Here is a 25292-nt window from a genome sequence, read left to right as displayed (position 1 = left end):
GTTACTGGGTTGGGTGGAAGTGAGGGCTTAAGTGGGTTGGTGCAGACTCGGTGGGACGAATAGCCTCCTTCTGCACTGTATGTTCTAAATGACTTGGATGAAGGGATTGAAGGTATGGTTGCTAAATTTGTTGAGGATACAAAGATAGGGAGGAAAGTAAATTGTGAAGAGGACATAAGGAGGTTACAAAGGGACATAGATTGGGAAAGCGAATGGCAAAAATCTGGCAAATGGAGTACAATGTGGGCAATTGTAAAATGGTCCATTCTGGCAGGAATAATAAAAAAGCAACGTATCTATATGGTGAGAGATTGAAGAGCTTTGAGATTCAGAGCAACCTGGGCGTCCTGGTGCATGAATCACAAAAAGCCACTATGCAGGTACAGCAAGTAAGAACTCTTAATAGAATGTTACTGTTTATCGTGAGGGGAATTAATTACAAAAGGATGGAGATTATGCTTCAGTTGTCTGGAATATTGTTATAGTATTGGATACCTTATTTAGGAAAAGGCAGAAGTGCGCTGGAAGCAGTTCAGAGAAGGTTAACTAGACTAATCGCAGGAATGGGAAGGTTGTCGTGAGGAAAGGTTGGACATGTTTCGCTTGAATTCTCAGTCCAGCTCTGCATCTTGTCAATTTGTAACCTGCAACAACCCTCAACACTATCTACTACTCCCTCAACCTTCATGTCGTCATCAAACTTACTAACCCACCCTTCCACTTCCTCATCCAAGTCATTTATAAAAACCACAAAGAGCAGAGGTCCCAGAACTGCCGGACTCCACTGGTCACCGACCTCCAGGTGGAATACTTTCCATCCACTACCATTCGCTGTCTTCTTTCGTCCAGCCAACTCTGTATCCAGACAGCCAAATTTCCCTGTATCCCATGCCCCCTAATTTTCTGAATGAGCCTACCATGGGGAACCTTATCAAATGCCTCACTGAAATCCATATACGCCACATCCACTGCCCGACCTTCGAGGCTCACAAAGCATTTCTGACTATCTTTAATCAGACTCTGGTTTTCTAAATAATTATAAATCCTATCGCTCAGAATCCTTTCCAATATTTTGCTCACCACAGACGTAAGACTGATGGGTCTGTAATTCCCAAGGCTTTCCCTATTCCCTTTCTTGAACAGAGGAACAACCTTGCGCCTCCCTTCAATCATCCGATACTACTCCAGTGGAGAGTGAGGACGCAAAGATCATCGCCAACGACGCAGCAATCTCCTCACTCGCTTCCTGTAGTAACCTTGGGTATATCCTGTCAGGTCCAGGGGACTTATTTATCCTGATGCTTTTCAAAATTTCCAGCACATCCTCCTTCTTAATATCAGCCTTTTCGAGTCTATTAACCTGGTTCACACTGTTCTCATGAGCAACAAGGTGCCTCTCTCTAGTGAATGAATAGGATCTTTGTTGACCAGCCTGGACATGATGGGCAAAATGGCCTCCTGTGCTGTAAATGTCTATGAATCTCTATACATTCTTTGTTAACAAGCGGGTAGAAGGTTATTGAGGGTTGGCAGGAATTGAAATGGGATCAACCGTGATCTTATTGAATGGCGGAGCAGGCTCCAAGAGCCGAGTGGCATATTCCTAATTCTGATGATACAACACTCCATAAATTCTGCATTGATGTGTTGGCCTTTCTTGAATTTTGTAGCTGTTATTTTGTAGCTCTATCCAATAGGACTGATAAAATATTAAAGCATGCCGCTGTTCAGAGAGACTTGGGTGTGCTAGTGCATGAGTCACAGAAGGTTGGTTTACAAGTGCAACAGGTGATTAAGAAGGCAAATGGAATTTTGTCCTTCATTGCTAGAGGGATGGAGTTTAAGACTAGGGAGGTTATGTTGCAATTGTATAAGGTGTTAGTGCGGCCACACCTGGAGTATTGTGTTCAGTTTTGGTCTCCTTACTTGAGAAAGGACGTACTGGCGCTGGAGGGTGTGCAGAGGAGATTCACTAGGTTAATCCCAGAGCTGAAGGGGTTGGATTATGAGGAGAGGTTGAGTAGACTGGGACTGTACTCGTTGGAATTTAGAAGGATGAGGGGGGATCTTATAGAAACATTTAAAATTATGAAGGGAATAGATAGGATAGATGCGGGCAGGTTGTTTCCACTGGCGGGTGACAGCAGAACTAGGGGGCATAGCCTCAAAATAAGGGGAAGTAGATTTAGAACTGAGTTTAGGAGGAACTTCTTCACCCAAAGGGTTGTGAATCTATGGAATTCCTTGCCCAGTGAAGCAGTTGAGGCTCCTTCATTACATGTTTTTAAGGTAAAGATAGATAGTTTTTTGAAGAATAAAGGGATTAAGGGTTATGGTGTTCGGGCCGGAAAGTGGAGCTGAGTCCACAAAAGATCAGCCATGATCTCATTGAATGGCGGAGCAGGCTGGAGGGGCCAGATGGCCTACTCCTGCTCCTATTTCTTATGTTCTTATGTTCTTATGAGGACTCTTGGTCTCCCTCGGTATGACAGTCAACTCTGGCACCAAAGCAATACTGTCGATGCTGGAAATCTGAAATAAAAAGAGAAAATGCTGGAAATAGCCAGCAGGTCAGGCAACACCTGTGGAGAGAGAAACAGTTAACATTTCAGGCCCATAATGTTTCATTAGAACTGGGTTAACACTCTGGTTTTCCAATTATGGATATGTACAGTACATCTCAAGGAATTTATTGTTCTAAGTTGTCCTCGGGCATCTCGCTCATTGTTGATGTTGCTGATTCTCCTTGGCATTATCTCAGATAATGCAAACCTTACTTAGGAGTGCCTTCAGTGAATAAATATTTTAAGGAGTTAATGGTTGAGTAAATCAATTTTTATGTTCTTATAGTGGAACAATTTCTTTGCAATGTTCATGGAATGATTATTTTTCTTTTGGTTTGACTTGGAGTTTTCTTGTTGATCTACTTAAGATCATTGTTTTTAGCAGTTCCTAATTCAAAGTTTGTACTTTTACTCAGTCAGCAGCAGTAGTTTTAAAGGTATCTAATTTCTGAAATGTTATTCAACAATACTCTGACCATATTCAAGTTGTTTGAGCTATTCTCCTGAAAACTCATTGTAAAAAAAAAACATATTGATCTGGGGATTGGTCCTCAACTGCATTAGATCTTAGATGCTATGGTTGATGACTTCCATTCCCAGCATGCTTGCTGACTCATTTAAGATAACAAACTACATGAGACCATCTGTCTGGCTTTCCTAGCATGCTGGTTCAGGATTTGTCACACATTAATTTACCAGTTTCGACTCCAAATCATGAGCACTCACATTTAAGATTGATTACCTACCTGGTTGGTATTCTTCATTAATATAATCTTCCTGTTTCACAAGCCCTTCTCATCATTTAGTGATTAATCCTATTCTGATCAAGCAGTTTGTTGCATTTCCTTTGCTGCTTTTTAATTGAAGTATCCAGTGGAGGAGTTCATTCATTCGTTAACTCGCAGACACACAATCTTATTTAACCTTCATTTCCAGATGTAAGTTCTTTCAAATAGAAAAGATGTTCAGGAGGTTCTAGCTTATTTTGAACTAAAGACCTTCATATCCGTTTGGGAGACAATTTTCATCAATTTAAGAAATACCACACATTAATCAATTTATTCTTGCCATCTTTGCTCAGTAAACCAACAGAAACATGCCCTAGTGTCTGTTCACATGCTTATCAGTATAATGCTACTAGCTGTAATTCAGGATACTTCTAGTGTATGCACTTCCACTGTTCTAGGATAATCCTGGAGATCAAATAACATGTTCCACATGTTCCACAAAACGCCCTTTCCCCTACTTCCTCTACACTCACAACTAAGAGTGCAAGAAGCTTGTGGACCTTTTGGTCACCAGGACAGATATCAACTGTTCAGCCATTGCTGCTTTCTCCCACTACCAATACCTCTCCTACCATTGTTTGAGCTATATTATCTTTAGTTTCTCTTTGTTTCCTTCTCATGCATTATTGTGGCTCATCTCATCCGCAAAACCCACTTACTGTTCCTTTGACTCCATTGCTATTAAACTACTGACCAGCCAACATCCAAACCTAGCCCCATGCTAGCTGAAATTATAAATTGTTTATTCCTTGCTGCACTGTCTTTCCTCCGCTTTCAATCCCTTCAGCCAACATTCTGCCCTGCCCAAAGCACTGTAATGGACCAACTAACTTGGAGTGACATTTTCTGCCTGGGTCTTATCTTCTTGGTACTCTGCGACCTTCAACTTGGTGCAGCATATTATTCTCTTCCTTTCTCTTCCCCATTCCCCCTATAGTGTATCTGCTCTATTATTCAGTTCAGTTCAGTGGGGCTCCTCTTGCATGGTTCTATTATCTAGTTATAGTCTGAGCATCTTCTGCAATTGCTTCACTTCCCACTCTTCACAGTCACTGCAAGATCTTTACTTGGCCTAATCCTCTTCCTTATCTCCCTTCTTATCACTTTTCAACATCACAAGAAGAAAGGGGATCAGTTCCGTATACCTGTTGACAACACCCAGTTATATTGCTCCACAGGCTGTCAATCCCTCCATGTTGAGATCTGTGGATGCTAAAGAGGCAAATAGTTATATGAAAGGTATATAATCCCACAGGGGTGCATTAAATCAATATGGATATGGACACAGTACGCTTGAGTTTTTAAGTTTGTTTAGACTTTTTATGAGCTCTTGGCATTTGTATTCTATGCCTTTGTTGATAAAACTTAGAATTCCATTTTTTAAATTTTCTTATCCATATAAATGTGGTGTAGGAGATAAGATGTCACTTTTATGTGCCAACCGTTTCCTGATGCCTCTCAGCAGGTTAATAGTTTAGTTTAGTTATTTTGGACTCCTGTACTCCAATCTTTCTTCATTCTTCAACCTGAATTATTTATAAAGCAATGTAAATTAGTGTCCGCTACACTGGATACCCTATTGATGTTCTGTCTTATTTCCGTGTCTTGATTTTTGAATGGAAAATAACCTCCATCAGAGTGTACATGTTTGTGGTTGTTCAATCACTCATTTCTAGGAAACATATTCTTCCAGTGAAGCCATCAGTAACTCTTGTTTCTGCTAAACTGTCCTCAATAGACTTGCACACCTTCCCTTAAATTTTACCAAATACTTAATTTATTGGTCCTTTATCAGCACCATCACTGAAGGGGGTATTTATTTGAGATGGGGTACCTGTCTTGTGCAGAGGTATCTTGCATTGATTTTTCAATCTTCTGATCAGTTGTGCAGGCGTAGATCAAAACCCACAGTGCGCCTGTGTGGAAGACCCTCCAGAGAAACAGGAGTTACTATGGTAAGTCATGTTTCCTTCATAGGTGATTGTGTGTCAAGATGGAAATCCATCAATTACTGTTGTTGGATTGTGGATGGGTGATTGAGTAATGTGATGAGCTGTGAAGGATAAACTTGAGACATGAGAGATACATCTCATCACTGTCAGCATCAAGTTTCACTGCTCTGCCCTCTCAAATGGAAGTCAAGTACCTATGGGGCAGGACAGTGGATGTGAAGAGCCATTAATGCTGGCCATGGCCTTCATGCTATCGTATAGCATTGCCCAAAGTGCTTGTATTTCAGAACTGGACCAGATGGTTTGTGAAAGTCAGCAGAGCAGTCAGGTATCCTCCAGCATTCATACAAGGAAATCTGCTGATCTTAGTGGGTTTATTACTTCAGTTTGCAAGTTGCCTGTGTTGATTGTGATGGTTTGTTTACAAATTCTGCTCCATTTTTTGATTTTGTGACCTAGGTGTTACTCCCTCACCCCATTTCAGAGAATCAATAAATTGTTATAGTACAGAAGGAGGTGATTTGGCCCATCATGTCCCATAGGGCAGCACGTTGGCGCAGTGGGTTAGTCCTGCAGCCTCACGGTGCCGAGGTCCCAGGTTTGATCCCGGCTCTGGGTCACTGTCCGTGTGGAGTTTGCACATTCTCCCCGTGTCTGTGTGGCTCTAGAAGTGTCACTCCTCGCATTAACTGAAAGCAGACTACTGTGGAAGGTTTTCCAGAACAAATTCTGGGAACTCTTTGGAGAGTGCAGGAGGGGGAAACTGAGCCAGGCAGTCAGCACAAAAGAAACACAAGTTAATTGGTTGGTGAGAAACTGCTGTTAGGGAGGGTCATCAGTAGTTGAGAATTGGGAAAACACATTCTTTTTAAAAGAAGGGGCTACTTACATTTTAAATAAGAAACACAAACAAGACTTCCGGTGGCGGCAATGTTCGAGTGAGCCGCACATTCGGCGGGCTCTCACTCCAGCGAAGCTTTAGGGGCTGATTCCCCGCGATAGGGGCAGCAGGGTAGCATGGTGGTTAGCATAAATGCTTCACAGCTCCAGGGTCCCAGGTTCGATTCCCGGCTGGGTCACTGTCTGTGTGGAGTCTGCACGTCCTCCCCCTGTGTGCGTGGGTTTCCTCCGGGTGCTCCGGTTTCCTCCCACAGTCCAAAGATGTGCAGGTTAGGTGGATTGGCCATGCTAAATTGCCCGTAGTGTCCTAATAAAAGTAAGGTTAAGGGGGGGTTGTTGGGTTACGGGTATAGGGTGGATACGTGGGTTTGAGTAGGGTGATCATTGCTCGGCACAAAATCGAGGGCCGAAGGGCCTGTTCTGTGCTGTACTGTTCTATGTTCTATGTACAAAATGAAGCATCAAATGCAGCCATATGGGTTGAACTGAAATAATAAAGGGGCAGCTGCGCTGCTAGGACTATACCATAGACCTCCATATAGTGGAAGAGAATTAAAGAGCAAATATATGGACAGATTTCTGAGTGCAAAATCAATAGGGCAGTAATCGTTGGGGACTTCAACAACCCTAATATCAATTGGGATACAAACCGTGTGAAGGGCACAAAGGGTGAAAACTTCTTGAATTGCATTCAAGTAAATTTATTTTGGCAAGCACATAACAGACCCAATCATAGGGGCCGCAATTGTAGACTTAGTCTGAGGAAATAAAGCTGAGCATGTGGGTGAAGTAGCAGGAGGGCACCATTTTGGAGATAGTGGCTATAATTGATTACCGGCTTGGGTCACTGTCTGTGCGGGGTTTCCTCTGGATGCTCCAGTTTCCTCCCACAGTCCAGAGATGTGCAGGTTAGGTGGATGGGCCATGATAAATTGCCCTTAGTGTCCAATGGGGTTATGTGGAGTTACTGGGTTACGGGGATAGGGTGAGTGCTCTTTCCAAGAGCCGGTGCAAACTCGATGGGCTGAATGGTCTCCTTCAGCACTGTAAATTCTATGATTCTATAACATAGTTAGATGTGACATAATTATGGAAAAGGGCCGGGCTGTACGGTAGCCTAGTGGATAGCACAGCTGCCTCACGGCGCTGAGGACCCAGGTTTGATCCCGGCTCTGGGTCACTATCTGTGTGGAGTTTGCACATTCTCCCCATGTCTGCATGGGTTTCGCCCCACAACCTAAAAATGTGCAGAGTAGGTGGATTGGCCACGCTAAATTGCCCCTTAATTGGAAAAAATAATTGGGTAATCTAAATTTATTTTTTTTTAATTATGGAAAAGGGCAAAGATAGAACAAGAGTAAAAGTTCTAAATTAGGGGTAGACAAATTTTACAAAGCTGAGAGACGAGCTGGCAAGAGTGAATTGGATACAGCTATTGGAAGCAAAAACTGTTAAATCAGTGGGAGCCATTGAAAGGTGAAATTAACCAGGCACAATATAGATATTTCCCTCCAAAGAAAAAGGGTGGTACTGCCAAATCTAGAGCCTTCTGGTTATCTAGATGAATAGAAGCCAAGATCAAGCAGAAAAAGAGAGCTTATAATAGTCACAAAATAGTTAATACTGTAGAAAGCCTAGTGTGTTGAATGTACAGGGGTGACGTAAAAATGGAAGTTAGGAAAGCAAAGCGATGATATGAAAAATATTGGTGCGTAAAATCAAAGAAAATTAACCAACACAAGGGCAAGAGAATAACTCTGGAAAAGGTAACACCTATCAGAGATGTCCATGGCAACTTGTGGGTTGATTAAGGTGGCGTGGGCAGCGTTCTCAATGAGTATTTGTCTCTGTCTTCACGAAGGAAAGCGATTTTACAAATATTCTCGTTAAAGAGGAGAGTGAAATATTAGATGCAAAAGCATGGTGAGAGAGGAACTACTGGAGTGATTGACATCTTTCTAGATGGATATATCACCAGGCCGGATGGATTGTATCCCAGGCTGTTGAAGGAAGCTAGTGAGCAAATAGCAGATTCTCTGAGGATCATTTTCCACTCCACACTAGATACAGAGGATTGCACCATTATTTAAAACCGGTGTTTTAGGCCAGAATAGGAATAGGCCAGAAAACTATAGGCTGGTCAGTCTGACTTCATGGTGGGCAAATTATCCCAAACAGTTCTGTGAGGCAGGATATTCTGCTTGATCAGGGAATCGCCAGTATGGTTTTGTGAGGGGAAAAGAGTGTCTGGGATTTTCCGGCCCTTCCCACTGGCAGGATCGTCTGGTCCTACCGAAGGTGCCCCTCACAGTGGTTTCCACAGTAGCACAGCATGTGAACAATGCAAATGGCAATTGGCTTCAGCGGGACCAGAAATCAGCTGCTGTCTTACTAATTTAACAGAATATTTTGAGGAAGTAACAAGGATGATTGATGAGGATAGTGTAGTGGGTGCAGTTTGTGTGGATTTCAGTAAGGCACGCAAGGTCCCACAAGGCTGACTAGTCAGAAAATTGAAATCTTCCAGGAAACTGGGAAGGTGGCAAGTTGGATCCAAATTGGCTCAGTGACAGGAAACAAAGGGTAATGCTCAATGGATGTTTATGTGAATATAAAACAGTTTCCACTGGTGTTCCACAGGGCTCAGTCTTGGTGCCGTTGCTGTTAGTTGTATATATTAATAATTTATACTTATTGTGGGAGGCATAATTAGGAAATTTGCAAGTGACTACCTGATGGTCACCCATTCCCTTTCTCCCTGGGTACTCTTAAAGTGGCTGAGTGACCATATCTATAGACGTATTAACCATGAAGTTTTCAACCTCGGGTGCACCACATTGACATCAGCTGCTCCTCAAATTCGGAAACCTAGAGCTCAAGCTGCTGCTACTGACGGCACTTCCGGACGAATGGTTCCCACATAACACAGGATGTGCACTCTAGAGGTTGGAGCAGCCCTGCCTTTCCTCTTATGTGTTAGTTGATAAACTTATTACTGCTAATAAACCTTTAATACTAATAAACTGTACCAATATGAATAAAACTTCCTAATAATGATGGACCCTATTGATGTTTAATACACATTACATGTAGTAATAAACATACTTTTAAAAAGGGACATATGACTCTCAGTTTTATTCACTAGTTTCAATAGGAAATAATCACTTGTGATGCTACACCTTGACTTTTCTTTCTGAATGCTGTCAAAGTGAAGAAACGCTATCTCTGCTGTGCTCTTTTATGCCACACTCTGTTCTTGCTCCTTTCTGCTACTCTATCATCGAATCTAAAATTGACATCCACTCTTTCTTGAGCTCCCTTATGCTTTACTCCACTATCGCCCCATCCCGCCACACTCCTTTGGATTTGATAAGGAGAGAGATGGTGTATAAGGCAGAGATATGTTTCTGTGCACCTTTATTGTTGAAGGATTTAGCTTTGGGATTATGCTATAGTGGCGCAGTGGTAGTGTTCCTAACTCTGGGCCAGTAGCTCTGTGTTCAAGTCCCACGTCAGGACTTGCTGACCATGGAAGGTGTATTCATAGCGTGACCGAGCAGGTTGATTATCAGGCTGTAAATCCTTCCAGTAGCCTGATGGTAGGCATTAAGAACGGGAGAGTTTCCTGTCAGCTATATTCCAAAAGGCAACAGCAAATCACTGCAGTGCTTTCCCAACCATAATAATGCACCAATCCAATGGAGGTCCATGGTCGCCAGTGTCCCCTTAGGGTATGCTACCTGAAGGACTACCTACAGGGTCTTGGAAGAACTGCATGATTTTATTTGTGGCTACAAAAGTAAACTGTGCAAACTACCCATTTAGTTTGAAATTTAGTTACTTGAATTACAGAATCGTGCTCTTATATTCGTCAATTTTAGTAATGCTCTTTCATTTGAATCCTTGAATCTATTTATTGTAAGCAGACATTCTTCAATGTACCAAATTAGTGCAACGGTTAAAGAGACCTTGTGGGATCTGCAGAAACAGAACTTTTGAAAGATCTGCCAAGCATCCATTTTAACTGCAATAATAATGTATTTGTCCCATAACATTACTATGGAAATCTTACATGAATTATGAAGATACATTGTCTGCTAAGTGTTAATGAAATATACGACTGTAAACCAGTTAACATTTTTCTTAAAAAGTCAAACAGATACAATAAAAAATTGTACAAGAACACAAGGTTATTTAACATCTGATGAACAGATGATTTAATATTTCAGGTTATGGACCTTCACAACTCAAAAAAGATAGACATTTTAATAGAACAAAGAGAAGGGAATGTTAATAAACAGAGGAATGGCCGATAACCTATTTTGAAAAAAATCAAGATGAATAGGTGTTCTTTACATCAAAATGCGAAAAGAATGTTACAGAAAAGACTATTGTAAAGATTACTTTTTTATATATTATCCTAGCTCTTTAAAAATCTCCAGGAAATTTTTTGTTTTGCCAGTGAAAACAATTTTAGTTCAGAAAGCCTTCATGACAATGGAGCCTTAATAATAATAACACTGGTGGCGCAGTGGTTAGCACGGCCACCTACGGCATGAGGACCTGGGTTCGATGTGGAGTTTGCACATTCTCCGTGTCTACGTGGGATGCGCCCCCACAACCCAAAGATGTGCAGGTTAGGTGGATTGGCCACGCTAAATTGCCCCTTAATTAGAAAAATAATTGAGTACTCTAAATTTATAATTTAAAAAAATAATCTTTATTAGTGTCACAAGTAGGCTTCCATTAATACTACAATGAAGTACTGATAAAATCCCCCAGTAGCCACACTCCGGCACCTGTCTGGGTACACAGAGAAGGAAGGAAGGAAGGAAACCCGCAGACACGGGGAGAACGTGCAGACTCTGCACAGACAGTGACCGGTCAAACCTGGTCCCTGGCGCTGTGAAACAAAAGTGCTAACCACTGTGCTACCATGCATTCAGAATGCATTGATTTTTGTTTTTGCACATGTATTTTCCAGAATTAAAAACACTGTTTTAATTGTAGCAGCAAGAATGATTGAATCATTTGTTCGACTATCATTGAAATGCATCCCATGTCTTGTTAGTAGCTTTGTATTGACAAGAATCTTTCGGTTTGTGAATAATTATTTTCTACTTACCATTGCCTAAATCAGCAGGGGCATGGGAACCTGGATTGTAGTTTTGGGGTACGGGAGATTGAGAGTATAGAGGTCAGGAGCACAGATTTGACTTTGCAGGAGGGTGCCAGTGTTCAGGTAGGTGGTTTGAAGTGTGTCTACTTCAATGCCAGGAGTATACGAAATAAGGTAGGGGAACTGGCAGCATGGGTTGGTACCTGGGACTTCGATGTTGTGGCCATTTCAGAGACATGGATAGAGCAGGGACAGGAATGGTTGTTGCAGGTTCCGGGGTTTAGGTGTTTTAGTAAGCTCAGAGAAGGGGGCAAAAGAGGGGGAGGTGTGGCGCTGCTAGTCAAGGACAGTATTACGGTGGTAGAAAGGATGCAAGGTGGGGACTCTTCTTCCGAGGTAGTATGGGCTGAGGTTAGAAACAGGAAAGGAGAGGTCACCCTGCTGGGAGTTTTCTATAGGCCACCTAATAGTTCTAGGGATGTAGAGGAAAGGATGGCGAAGATGATTCTGGAAAAGATGAACACCAATGCAGGGCTAAAACATTGATTTTGGATAAACGGCTCACGGGTTGCACATACAGCCCTGCAATAGAAAAGAAAATCCAAAATTGTGTTTACTAATTGTGATGAGTGCAGGATTTTAGATATAACGGATTATAAACATTTGGCACTTTACGGTTAAAAGCCTGGGCTCGAGTGTGTTTGATTGCAATAGTAATATTTTTCATAAGAATCTTGTTTTTCAAGGCCAGAAAGTTTTTTGGAGCCAGCGGTGAAATTGACCGGTGTTTGTTGGTCTTCTATTTGCATCAGTAATATTTTCTGGTCATTATTATTATTTTCCCTGTAATGCTTTCAGTTGACGTAACACCATAATTGAACTCTGCTAAACATAGGCTTGGTCATGTAATCGGCAGTCCCCTCCTCAAAGATGCATTGTTTGTTCAGACAGGGAAGGCAGATAATCTACAGCCTTGGTTCAAATTTTTTCCTCATGGGTATAATCTCTTGGGTGTATGTTGAGGCAAATTTACTTTTGCCACATTTTGGGGTTTTTTTGATTAACCAAATTCAGACATTTATGGTATACATGCTGATTTGGATGCTTCATTACAAATCTCCGCAAAAGGCTGTAATGGACTTTTAATGGTCATCATAATACGGTCTGAAACTTGTAAAAAAATTTCCAGTCTGCTAAGGTCGTAGGTGGATGGGTTCCTGAAAAGGATGTCATCTGGTAACCCGGTCACTTCGATCGCATCAGGATTATCTCGAATTAATTTGTATGGCACCTAACAGGTCTATTCAGGGTTTTAATGGCTAAACAAAATATATTTTCTTCACTTATTGTTCATAATTTTTGATTTTGCATTGTCGTAAAAAGAACCGGATGATTGCTAAGCATTTAAATGTGTTTGTGCAGCTGCAGATCCACATCAATGCAATAATGCCCCCTGTCACTGTGTGTGTAGGATTATGCAAGTAAATTACCAAAGTCAAGACATGATAGTTTTCAGTTGTGCCATGTTGCCTGGAGTTCCAGCTTTGCATACAATCGGCGATCTGCTGCAAATTACTTCTAAAGTTGTGCTAGTTTTGTTAAACCTTTCCTCAATTTGCACTTGTTTATTTACATATGACCAAAATGTAAAATCTACCATGAACCAGCACAAACCGACAACCTTTTAGAACATAACTTTATAAATCTTGCTTTCAGAATATTTTGCAGCCTCCTGAACTGCCACCACTGCGGTTGCCTGAATTGCCACTGTTGCTGTGGCCTCCTGAACTGTGGCCTCCTAAACTGCCCTTGCTGCAGCCACTGCTGCGGCCGAATGAACTGCTGCCGGTGCAATCACCGGAACTGCCGTCCGTGCGGCCACCTGAACTGCCACCGCCGGTGGGGCATCCTGTGCGGCGGCCAGTGGGGCAGCCTATTCTGCTTCGTGCCAACTTCTGGTCTCCTGCTCCTGCCAGCTCGCCATCGATCTTGGCCGTTGGCCTGGGCAACAGTAAGATCAAAAGAATAAAATGGACCAATCAAATCAAGGCCTCTCAGAGCACTGAATTCTCAGCCCATCAGCATCCGGTGCTACAAGAGGTTTTGCTCTTATGGCCTATTTGTTTTCCCTGCTTATTTTAAAACCTGGGTCGTTGTAACTGCCGTTTGCCAATCGTGTGGCAGCCGCCAACATCCCAGACCCATCATGGGCCACCAACTCATGTTTGGGAACCCCTTACCTAATGTCTTGTCTACTCTCTACCTCTTTAAATAATTAATTGAGGTTGGTCAGGCAAGAATTTACCTTCAGATATACATTTTGGCTTCTAGATATTGGACGCGATTCAGCGACCCAGTTGCACCCGGAATGGAGCGAGATCCAGAACTGCATATTTAATTGAGCCTAATGTCTCATTTAAATACATCGATGCCGGATTCACCTGGTGCCCGGGGCTCAACGACTATGCCTGGGAAACCTCACCAGGGCTCCGTTTATTATTGGTCCACACAAATGTGGACCAGGAGTTACGGCACCTTAGTGGGGTAGGGGGTCTCGCAGGTAATTGGAGACCTCCAGGTGGTTGGGACAGGGCAGTGTGGCATCCTGGAAGTCGAGAGGTTGGCACTGACAGTGGTACTGCCGGGGTGGCATTGCCAGGGTGCCATGTTTGAACTGCCAGGGGTCGGATCTGGGTTTGGAGGGTGGGGTTGGGCCTTGTAAATTTGATGGGGTGTCCCAGGAGTGTCAAAAAGGTTGGTGGGAGGGGGGGTGGAGAATATTGGTGTTGCCAATCAAAATAGCACCCCAATTTGTGAACAGTTGTTCCAGCTGGTGAGATCAGCTTGACAGCAAGAAATCACTCTATGTGCAGTGTCAGTGGAGAGAAACTTCCCCGAGGCCCAAAAAATGGCGAAGTGCCATTGAATAGCAGTGCTGAGAACCACCCTGTCAAATATGCCCAAAAGCGGGCTTCATTTTAAGTCCACTGAATCAAGCCCATTATATTTCTATTTTTTCCCTTTAGTGGGTATTCCATTATTTTTCCTACTATAGTTAAACTAACTGATCTCTTAACTCTACTGTGGTTTGTTTCCTCTAATATATGTACAATATTGGCTATCCACTTGTTCTCTGGAACCATGTCCTTTTACACCAAATTCTGAAATACGTTTAACGGTGCCTCTGATCTCTACCCTGGTTTTTTTAGAATGCATGGATTTAAACTGTCTGAACAAGTGATTTAATTTGATCCACTTTGATTATTTGTGCCTTTCACAGTCACAGAGCATCCCAAAGTGCTTTACTTATTAAGGACTTTTGAAGTCACTATTGTAATATTAATGTGCAGCCAATTTCTGCACATCAAAGTCCCATAAACAACAAAATTATGTCAAGTGGTCTTTTTTAATGTTGCGGGTTCGGGTATGAGTAGTGACTCGGCGCTGAGGGTCAGCTCTGCTCCTTTTCAAAATAGTGTCATGGTATCTTTTATATCCACCTCAGAGAACAGAGATGGCAGTCCTCATTCTAATCTCTCAAATGGTAATATTTTTAACATCACAACACAGGAGCTAAAAGTAAAACAGGTAAGTAGGGTGCTGAGAATTTCCCTGAATCTGTTGGGAAACTGAGGGTTAAAAGTTCACGTTCAAGGACTTCTGATGAATATTTCATATATACATTAACTGACCTTGAAAACCAATGATAATTGATTAAACTCTGTCAACATAAACATTAGAGTTTTGAAGCTAACATTTTTCTCTCCCAAGTAATGAGTATATACTGTTGCCTTTTTATGAATAAATTAATCTAAATGATCAAGACAAAATGCGGCATCCTGGTTTAAAATAGTTACAGAAGCTTTTGCATTGTGGAACTTTATTTAAACCCTTTATAAATATATAGCTCTGCTTTTATACAAAAGCTCAAAGCTGCACATTTTGTTGTTGCATAATAATATGCTCTTTTGTAACCTACTCATTCTTTACCATTTAGCTATTGTGATAGTTAATCTATTAACCAGTAGCATAGTAACTTGCACTAAATTGCTTCTGGCAGAGGAGTTGCCCATTTCTTACATACAATTATTGAAATAAAAATAATAAAAGTATTTTACGAATAGACTATTTTCTAATAACCATTTCTTCCCCTGTAACTTAATCTTTTCTTGCCTAAGGCTTAAGGCTTTCCCAGATACCAAACTGGAAAATGACTATCCGATACATTAAAGCCCCGGCCAGTTCCACTGTAGAGCTTGTAGTAGTAGCCAAGATTCAGAATTCATAAAGAATTTTTTGAGAAGCTGGTGTCTGTGGAGCAACACGTTGTAATACTTGCCTACCTTCAAATGTGCCTGCAAGCAAAAAATGGCACTGAATATTAGGGACCCTAATGAGAGTCAATATATAGAACAATGCACAATGAAGAAAATGGAAAAGCTTCAAGTGCTTGATTTGGCTAATCTTCTACCTTCCGACAAGAACTTGTTTTTAATTAGTACAGAAAGCAGTAGAACACCATATGGATTCCTTGTCACTGAAGGAAAATGTCCAGTTAATATAGTTTGACTTAACTCGGTAAATCTGCAGATTTCCTAAAGTCATTGTGGCAACGTTCACTTGTAGCAAGCTTAATATTAAGTCTGCTTTTTTAAAAAATTGTCAGTTTAAAACAAAAATGTTCATGTTTTACTCACCTGTTTTTAGGGAACAGTGCAGATCTACGTTTGGTGAAAACCTATATTGAACTCGGATTGCCAGGAACCCAAATAGAATTCCTTATGTCCGAGAGGAATCAGGTAAACAGACTTATTTTTTCCCGAACCAAACACTAGTTGATATCCCATGGCGATTCATTTTGTTAAAATTTTGAAATTCGTTAGATCAAGGAACTTGCAACTTGGCTTGCTCATAAGAAAGTCAAAGTTTAAATGTCTAGCTCTTTCAACTCAGCTCAATTTTCACTTACAACTTTCAAAGAACTTGAGTTGTTTCAGTTTACTTAACTTTCGATATTTCAAAAAAAATTATTACAAAAAAAGCACAGGATTCTGGTACGTGTGTGTATCTGCAACTCAAATCGAGGTATCCAAAAACCAGACATTGCGTGCATCAGTTTTAATTGTCGTTAAATGAGTTAAAAAAGTTAACAGGACAAGTTGACTAGGTGCTGCATTGGCGCAGTAGTGCACCCACCAGGCTAGTTATTGGATCCGCATGCCAGTTTTTTCCCACGCTGAGTGGTCCAATCGACTCTTGGCCTGATCAAGGCTTGGCCTGATTTGTCCAACTTGATCTGACTTGAGCCACCCAAAATGTTCTGCACTCAATGGCATTACCATCACTGAATCCCCGCTTATCAACATCTTGGAGGTTACCATTGGCCAGAAACTGGTGGACTAGCCATATAAATACTGTGGCAACAACAGCAGGTCAGAGGTGAGGATTATTGTGGCAAGTAACCCAACTCCTGACTCCTCAAAGCCTGTCCACCACCTACAGGGCACAAGTCAGGAGTGTAATGGAATACTCCCCACTTGCCTGGACGCGTGCAGCTCCAACAACACTCAAGAAGCTCAACACCATCAAGGACAAAACCCCATCACCTGGAAGTTCCACTCCAGGTCACGTACCATCCTGACTTGGAAATATATCGCTGTTCCTCCCCATCACCGGATCAAAATCCTGGAACACCCTCCCTAATAGCAATGTGTGTATACCTACACTACATGGATTAGTGGTTCAAGAAGGTAGCTCAGAAAATTGCCAGAGGGCAATTTGGGATGGGCAACAAATGCTGACCTAGCCAGTGACATCCACATCCAACAAAAATGAATGTTTAAAAAATGCCGTCTCCTTCTGTGGTCAGAAATGGGCACAATTCAGAGCACTGTACGTATTGATCACAATTTGCAATCTTTTTTTTCAGTGGACCTTTCTATGCGCTTTATTAATTGCTACTGTGCATTGATAAAGTAATTTTTGTGTTGAGATCATTAAACTCTTAAGTTTTTCTCAACTGTATCCTTATCCATTAAAAATCCATTAATGGAGTTTGTGTGTTGCCTGTCTTGCCATCTTGCTTGTGAAATCAATTTTTGTATTAAGTTGGGTGGCACGGTTGCACAGTGGTTAGCACTGTTGCTTCATTGTGGCAGGGTCCCGGGTTCGATACCCACTTGGGTCACTGTCTGTATGGAGTGTGCACGTTTTCCCCGTGTCTGCGTGGGTTTCCTTCGCGCACTCTGGTTTCCTCCCACAAGTCCCGAAAGACGTCCTTGTTAGGAGAATTCGACATTCTAAATTTTCCCTCTGTACCCAAACAAACGCCGGAGTGTGGCGATGAGGGGATTTTCACAATAACTTCATTGCAGTGTTAATATAAGCCTACTTGTGACACTAATAGAGGTTATTATTATTACATCATTCTGCCCACTTACATTTTTTATCAACTCATTCTGTTGCATCCTGTCTGTCTTCTCTGATTCAACAGATTGTCTTAATTTACATATTGTTTATTTAGGAAAGTTGTAAATGGATTTGAGGGGGTTCGGAGGTGGTTTACTTGATTGCTGCCCGGAATGAGCGGGTTGTCTTATGAGGAACGTTTGGATAGACTGGGCTTGGTTGCACTGGGGTTTAGAGTATGAGGAGCGACTTGATTAAAGTAAATAAGAATCGGAACAATTTTGATAAGGTGGACATGGAAAGGGTGTTTCCTCTTCTGGGAGTCCAGAACTAGGGGGCACTGTTTCAAAAATTAGGCGTCGCACTTGTAGGACAGAGATGAGGAGAAATGTTTTCTCAGAGGGTTGTGTGACTTTGGAACTGTCTGCTTCAGAAGGCAATGGAGTTGGAGTAATTGAACACTTTTAAAATGGAAGTAGACAGATTCTTGTTAGGCAAAGGAATCAACAGTTATCAGGGTTCGATGGAAATGTTGAATTTGAAACATACAGATCAGGTTTTGGGTCTCAATGACCCACTTATTTTGTCTGTTCGTTGTGAGTTTCTGAGTGTAAGTCATTGAGCATAAATTAGAAACATAAATTTGTAACTGACACTGATTCATAAGGAACTTATTTAGTAAGTTTCCAACCTGATATGACTACTTATAATAAGTCTTTCTCGGCACTTCGTCACAGACAGAAAATTTTAGGAAGTTTGTGATCAATGGTTGCAGATCCCCTAGTGTCTCGTCAGGCCTAACCATGACCAGCAGACTCTTTCTTGGCAGGTGTAAGTGAAGGTGCACTCGCTATTCTATCTTTCCTAATCCTCTTCTCTTCCGTGCTGTTTTTCTGCTTCGTCTCAAAGGTGTCTGTAGCACTCTCGATGCAGTGTCTCAATGCATCTCAATCTAGGACCTCTGTTCCCACTAATGATGGTTGATGAGACACACAGAGAGGGACTTCTACAGGGAGCCCTTGAAACGTTTTTGTGGGGCCACTCTGCTCTGTCTACCAATGGTCAGCTCTCCATACAATGTGATCATTGGCAAGCGACTCATCCATCTGGGCAACTTGACATAGCAGAAGGATGACCTCAATGCTGGGGCTATTAACTGTTTCCAGGACTGAGTATTTGAAACGCAGTCCTGCCAGTAAAATGTGATAGTGCTGCAGAGGAGGCCCTCCAGAAGTCATATATGGCAGCGATATAGGACCACCCGGTACCGCAAAGGAAAGTTTTGAGGGCTACAGCTTTGAGTTTAGTCTGTGATTGCTCCACAATCATTTGTAGGGTTTCCCAAATGCGCTGTTTTGATGTTGAAAGCCTCTTGCCCACTTCAGTGATGGGCAGCCTGGGCTAATTGAGTGAGCCGCATGAGTAGCCCGCCATCATATCAATGGGCCGCAAGATTGAAATTGAGCATATTCACTAACTCCTCCTTCGGCGATAACTCGCTAATGAGTACGATTGTCCACATAAAAACTGGTCATCGGTTCTATGCGTTCTTGCACGGCTGATGAGCCCTATCCCAGAGCCGCATCTTTTTCCGCAGACTTCGCAGGTGTTGCTGGGAAGTGGCATCCTTGAACTCTAGATCGCAGGTATTCCTATCTCTGCCTCCTTTTCTAGGCCTCCTCCTGCTGTCGGGTGTTCTTGAAGAATTATGTCCCTTCAATCAGGAGGTTCTTCCAAGTAGATCTCTTCTGAGCAAGGGCTTCCCAGGTGTTGTCGTCTATGTTGCAATTCTTGAGATACCTTCAGGGTGTCTTTGAAGCGTTTTCTTTGTCCTCCTCTTGTTCAGGAACTTTCCTTGAGCTGGGTGAAGAAGATTTGCTTTGGCAGTCGTGATTTTGACATCCTAAGCACATCGCCGGCCCAGTACAGTTGATTTTGGATGATCATGATGCTGGTGCTCTTGGTTCCTTCAAGGACACTGATGTTAATGCACCTGTCCTCCCAGCTAATACAGAGAATCCGCCTCAGACAGTGTTGATCCACACAGTGGTGCATGGAACGGAGAACCCCAAGGGACCGTAATGGAAGAAACAGAAAGATAAGCAAGGGCTAGGTAAGTTAACATGGCCGAGGTTCAGACCCCTGCTGCGTCGGCCCAGCCATCGATGGAGGAGCTGATGCAGGTCATTCAAGAGGGCTTCGCAAGACAAAAACGAGATTGTCTCGATGCAATAAAGGAGTCGATTGATGGGATGGAACGGAGGCTGGATGCCCATGATCGGACGATCCAGAAGTTGGAGAAAGCGCTGGCGGACCAGGAGGAGCACCAAACAGTGGTCAAGCTGGAGGTGCGGATGCTGAAGGGTCAGCAGAAGACGCTGTTAGAAAAGGTGGAAGAGCTGGAGAACAATGCGCGCTGACAGAATTTGAGAATTGTGGGTCTCCCTGAGGGGGCTGATGCAGGCGCTTTTGTGGTAAATATGTTCCACAAGCTTCTGGGGGGGGGAGCTCTTCCCCAGCCGCTGGAAGTGGACAGGGCGATGGCGAGAAAGCCATGGCTGGTGGACCCCCCAAGGGCGATGTTGCGGTTCCACAGATTTCTGGACAAAGAGTGTCCTCCACTGGGCCAAACGTACCAGGAGCTGCAAGTGGGACAATAGTATACTCCGTGTCCATCAGGACCTGAGTGTGGAGGTGGCCAGAAGGAGGGCAGGCTTCAGACAGGTAAAGGAGATCCTGTTTAAGAGAAAAGTGAAATTTAGGCTCCTCTACCCGGCGCGCCTCTGGATCACCCACGAGGACCCGCACCACTACTTTGAATCACCCGAAGAGGCGATGGACTTTGCCAAGAAGAAGCGTCTGGCACAGAACTGAGGACTTTTTCGGACTTAAGCGGCAGCGTCTTTCTCTTTTTTTCTTTTTTGAACGATGTCTGTATGCTTTGATTGCTGTCCTTTTTTTTTTGTCTTTGAAGTTTGGGTGAAGACGGGGGAGTAAAAGATATTCGGTCATTGTTGGGTTTTTATGGTGTTTTGATGGAGGTGGTTGGTGGGGGCTTTCTGTGTTTTATTTCGTATTGTTTTAATTTGTACTATTGAGGGGTGTGCTGTGGGGGTCTCTGTCTGACTTGGGCTGTCTCCTATGGTAAATAGGAGATTGTTCAGTCATGGTTTGATGAGGGAAGTGGTTTCGATGGGCGGGGAGGGAGGGGAGTAGGGAACAATAGGTGGGAGACTTTGTGGCGCCACCAGGCTAGCTAAGTGAGCTAGTTCACGGAAGTACGGTGAGGGGTGTATACGTTCAATACAGGGCAGAGGTTGGGCTATAGAGTGATGTTCCTGGGGGGGGGGGGGGGGGGGGGGAGAGCTATTCTGTTGACGAGTGGAGGGGCTTGGGTCAGGGGATGGAGAGGAGGTCGGGGGTGGGAGCTGCCTGGAGGCGGGCAGTTGGCGGCGCATGGGCGGGCGGCGGGCCCAGAAAGGGGGATTGCTGATTGGCGCCGGGGGGGGGGGGGGGTTGCGGTGCCCCCAACCAGGCTGATCACCTGGAATGTTAGAGGGCTGAATGGGCCTGTCAAAGGGCCCATGTGTTCGCGCATCTGAGGGCTCTGAAGGCGGATGTCGTGATGCTGCAAGAGACGCACCTGAAAGTGGCGGATTAAGTTAGGCTGAGGAAGGGTTGGGTCAGTCAGGTCTTCCATTCGGGGCTGGATACTGAGACGAGAGGGGTGGCGATTTTAATTAATAAGCGTACAATTCCAGGCGGGCAGTATTGTTTCGGACGGCGGGGGGGAGGTGGTGTTATGTCATGGTGAGTGGTATTGGTCAACGTCTATGCGCCAAACTAAGACGATGTTGATTTCATTAGGAGGGTACTGGGAAAGATACCGGATTTGGACTCGCACAAGCTGGTGATGGGAGGGGATTTTAATACAGTTATTTACCCCGGCCTGGACCGGTCGTGCTCTAGAATGGGGAAGGTGCCAGCGATGGCAAAGGAGTTGATAGGGTTCATGGACCAGATTGGGGGGGGGGGGCGGGCATCGACCCATGGAGGTTTAGACAGCAGACGACTATGGAGTTTTCTTTCTACTCGCATGTACACCGAGCGTATTCCCGGATCGACTTTTTCATTTTGAGTAGGGATCTGCTGGCAGAGGTGGTGGACACGGGGTACTCAGCCATCACTATCTTGGACCATACCCCAAATTGGGTGGAACTGCAGGTCAGTGAGTAGAGCTTCCAGCACCCGCCGTGACGAATGGACATGGGCCTGTTGGCCGATGAGGCGGTGTGTGAGAGCGTAAGAAAGTGTGTGCTGGACTACCTGCAGGTCAATGACATAGAACATAGAACAGTACAGCACAGAACAGGCCCTTCGGCCCTCGATGTTGTGCCGAGCCATGATCACCCTACTCAAACCCACGTATCCACCCTATACCCGTAACCCAATAACCCCCCCCTTAACCTTACTTTTTAGGACACTACGGGCAATTTAGCATGGCCAATCCACCTAACCCGCACATCTTTGGACTGATGACACGAGGGAAGTCTCAGCAGCGGTGGTCTGGGAGGCGCTGAAGGCAGTGGTGAGAGGGAAGTTGATTTCAACCAAGCACATAGAGACAGGAGGATAGGGCAGAGACGGACTGACTGATCAAGGAGATCTTACGGGTAGATAGGAGGTATGCGGTGACCCCAAAGATGGAACTGTTAAGGGAGCGTCGGAGGCTGCAGGCAGAGTTTGGGGTACGGTCCACGGGCAAGGCAGTGGAGCAGCTTAGAAAGGCGAGGGGGACATTCTATGAATATGGAGAGAAGGCCAGCAGAATGCTGGCTCAGCAGTTGAGGAAGAGGGAGATGGCCAGGGGATTCGATAAGGTGGTCGACGGGGATGGGTACGTGGTAGGGGATTCGGCTGGGCTAAATAGGGTGTTCAGGGATTTTTATAGCAGGCTTTACCACTCTGAGCCCCCTCGGGGATGAAATGCTTTTTGGACGGGCTAACTTTCCCAAAGGTGGGCAGGGTGCAGGTGAGTGATTTGGGGGCTCTAATTAGGGCCGAAGAAATTTCTGAGAGCCTGAAGGCAATGCAGTCGGGCAAAGCTCCAGGGCCGGATGGGTTCCCGGTAGTATTTTACAAGAAATTTTCGGGGATATTAGGGCCATTGCTGGTTAAAGTTTTTAACGAGGCGAGGGATAGAGGGGTGCTTCCCCCGACGATGTCACAGGCCACCATCTCGTTAATATTGAATCGGGACAAAAACACGGAGCTGTGGGTCCTACAGGCCGATCTCGTTGCTCAATATGGACGCTAAGCTACTGGCCAAAGTATTAGCCCCAAGGATTGAAGATTGTGTGCCGGAGGTGATTATGGAGGACCAAACCGGATTTGTCAAGGGTAGGCAGTTGGTGGTCAATATTAGAAGGTTGCTTAACGTGATTATGATGCCCTCCGGAGGGTAGGGAGGTAGTTGTAGCCATGGATGCAGAGAAGGTTTTTTGACCGGGTAGAGTGGGACTATTTATGGGAGGCGTTGGGACGCTTTGAGTTTGGTAAGGGCTTTATCGACTGGGTCAGGCTGCTGTACCAGGCTCCGGAAGCTAGTCTAAGGACAAAGAAGACGACCTCAGACTATTTTAGGCTGTACCGGGAGACAAGACGGGGATGTTCCCTCTCCCTGCTGCTGTTTTCGCTAGCCATAGAGCCGCTGGCAATTGCTCTGAGAGCTTCTAGGGGCTGGAAAGGGCTGGGGAGGGGAGGGGTGGAGCATAGGGTATCGTTGTATGCTGATGATTTACTCCTATATGTGGCGGACCTAGGGGCAGTGATGAGGGAGATTATGATGATCCAGGGGGAATTTGGCCGGTTTTCAGGATACAAAGTGAATATGACTATGAGTGAGATGTATGTAGTCCAGGCAAGAGGCCAGGAGGGTCAGCTAGGGGAGCTACCGTTTAGGTTAGTGAGGAACAACTTTAGGTATCCGGGGATACAAGTGGCGCGCGACTGGGGCCGGTTACACAAGTTGAACTTGTCCCAGCTGGTTGAGCAGATGAGGGGCGAGGTTCGGAGATGGGATGTGCTCCCACTATCACTGGCGGGGAGGGTGCAGACGGTTAAGATGATGATATTGCCGAGATTTTTATTTGTGTTCCAATGCCTCCCGACTTTCATACCGCGGTCTTTTTTTAAGAGGATCAACAAAATCATTTTGGGCTTTGTTTGGGCGGGTAAGTCCCCACGCGTGAAAAAGGGGATGCACAAGAAAAATCGGGAGGAGGGGGGAGCTTGCTCTGCCAAATTTTAGTAATTATTACTAGGCGGCCAATATTGCGATGATAAGGAAGTGGGTGGAGGGGGCGGGGTGTCGTGGGAGTGGATGGAGGCGGCCTCATGCTGGGGGACCAGCTTAGGGGCGCTGATAACAGCACCATTGCCGTTCCCGTCGGCGAGATATTCCACCAGCCCCGTGGTGGTGGTGATCCTGAGGATCTGGGGTCAATGGAGGAGATCTGTTGGTGCAGTGAGGGCGTCGGTTTGGTCCCCAAAATGTAACATTCATCGGTTCACTCCGGGGAGCCTAGATGGGGGATTTCGGGTATGGCATAGGGCGGGGATTGAGACGATGGGGGACCTGTTTCTGGAAGGGAGCTTTCCTCGCTTAAGAGCACTGAAGGAAATGAAATGAAATGAAAATCGCTTATTGTCACGAGTAGGCTTCAATGAAGTTACTGTGAAAAGCCCCTAGTCGCCACATTCCGGCGTATGTCCGGGGAGGCTGGTACGGGAATCGAACCGTGCTGCTGGCCTGCTTGGTCTGCTTTAAAAGCCAGCGATTTAGCCAAGTGAGCTAAACCAGCTAAACCAGAGAAGTTCGGGCTGACAGCAGGGAATGATTTCAGATATCTGCAGGTGCAGGGCTTTCTGCGCAGGCAGGTACCATCCTTCCTACTCCTGCCATGAAGAGGGATTCAAGATAGGGGAGTGTCTACGGATGTGTGGGGGAGGGGATCATCTCGGACATCTACAAAGAATTAATGGGGGCGGAGGAGACGCATACAGAGGAGCTGAAGCGTAAGTGGGAGGAGGAACTGGTGGGTGGGATGGAGGACGGCCTATGGGTGGAGGCGCTGATCAGGATCAACGCGACAGCTACATGAGCAAGGCTCAGCTTGATCCAGTTTAAGGTGATGCACCGGAGACATGACAGCGACCTGGATGAGTAAATTTCTTGGGGTGGAAGGCAAGTGTGTCAGGTGTGCAGGTGGACCAGCGAACCATGTCCATACGTTCTGGGCATACCCAAAAGTTAGGGGTTATTGGCAGGGGTTCACGGATGTCATGTCCAGGGTATTGAAGACAAGGGTGGATATGAGTCCAGGGGTAGCGATCTTTGGGGTGTTGGAGGACCCGGGTGTTCAGGAGGAGGGAGAGGCAGATGTTCTGGCCTTTTCCTCCTTGGTAGCCTGGCGACGGATATTACTGGCTTGGAGGGAGTCTAGGCCTCCAAAGTCAGAGGCCTGGTTAACCGACATGGCGAGCTTTCTCGGCCTGGAAA

General features: G+C 44.6%; 1 protein-coding gene across 9 annotated transcripts in view; it reads left to right on the top strand.

Annotated features, from left to right (window-relative positions):
• fam135a (family with sequence similarity 135 member A) overlaps nucleotides 1-25292 on the top strand; it is a 228239-nt gene that overhangs the window by 183673 nt on the left and 19274 nt on the right. For 8 of the 9 annotated variants that reach the window (XR_005461064.1, XR_005461066.1, XM_038800680.1 and 5 more), the window contains one exon: nucleotides 16031-16122. Coding sequence is in view for 6 of the 9 variants with exons in the window: in XM_038800680.1 (XP_038656608.1) it covers nucleotides 16031-16122 (92 nt within the window). In the remaining 3 variants the exon portion in view is untranslated. Of the gene's footprint in view, nucleotides 1-5235; nucleotides 5308-16030; nucleotides 16123-25292 lie in introns of those variants that run through there. The other variant, XR_005461065.1, reaches the window with a different exon arrangement.

Source organism: Scyliorhinus canicula, chromosome 6 (genome assembly GCF_902713615.1).
Source record: "Scyliorhinus canicula chromosome 6, sScyCan1.1, whole genome shotgun sequence".
Lineage (NCBI taxonomy): Eukaryota > Metazoa > Chordata > Chondrichthyes > Carcharhiniformes > Scyliorhinidae > Scyliorhinus > Scyliorhinus canicula.
This window is presented reverse-complemented; position numbering and strand designations above follow the sequence as displayed.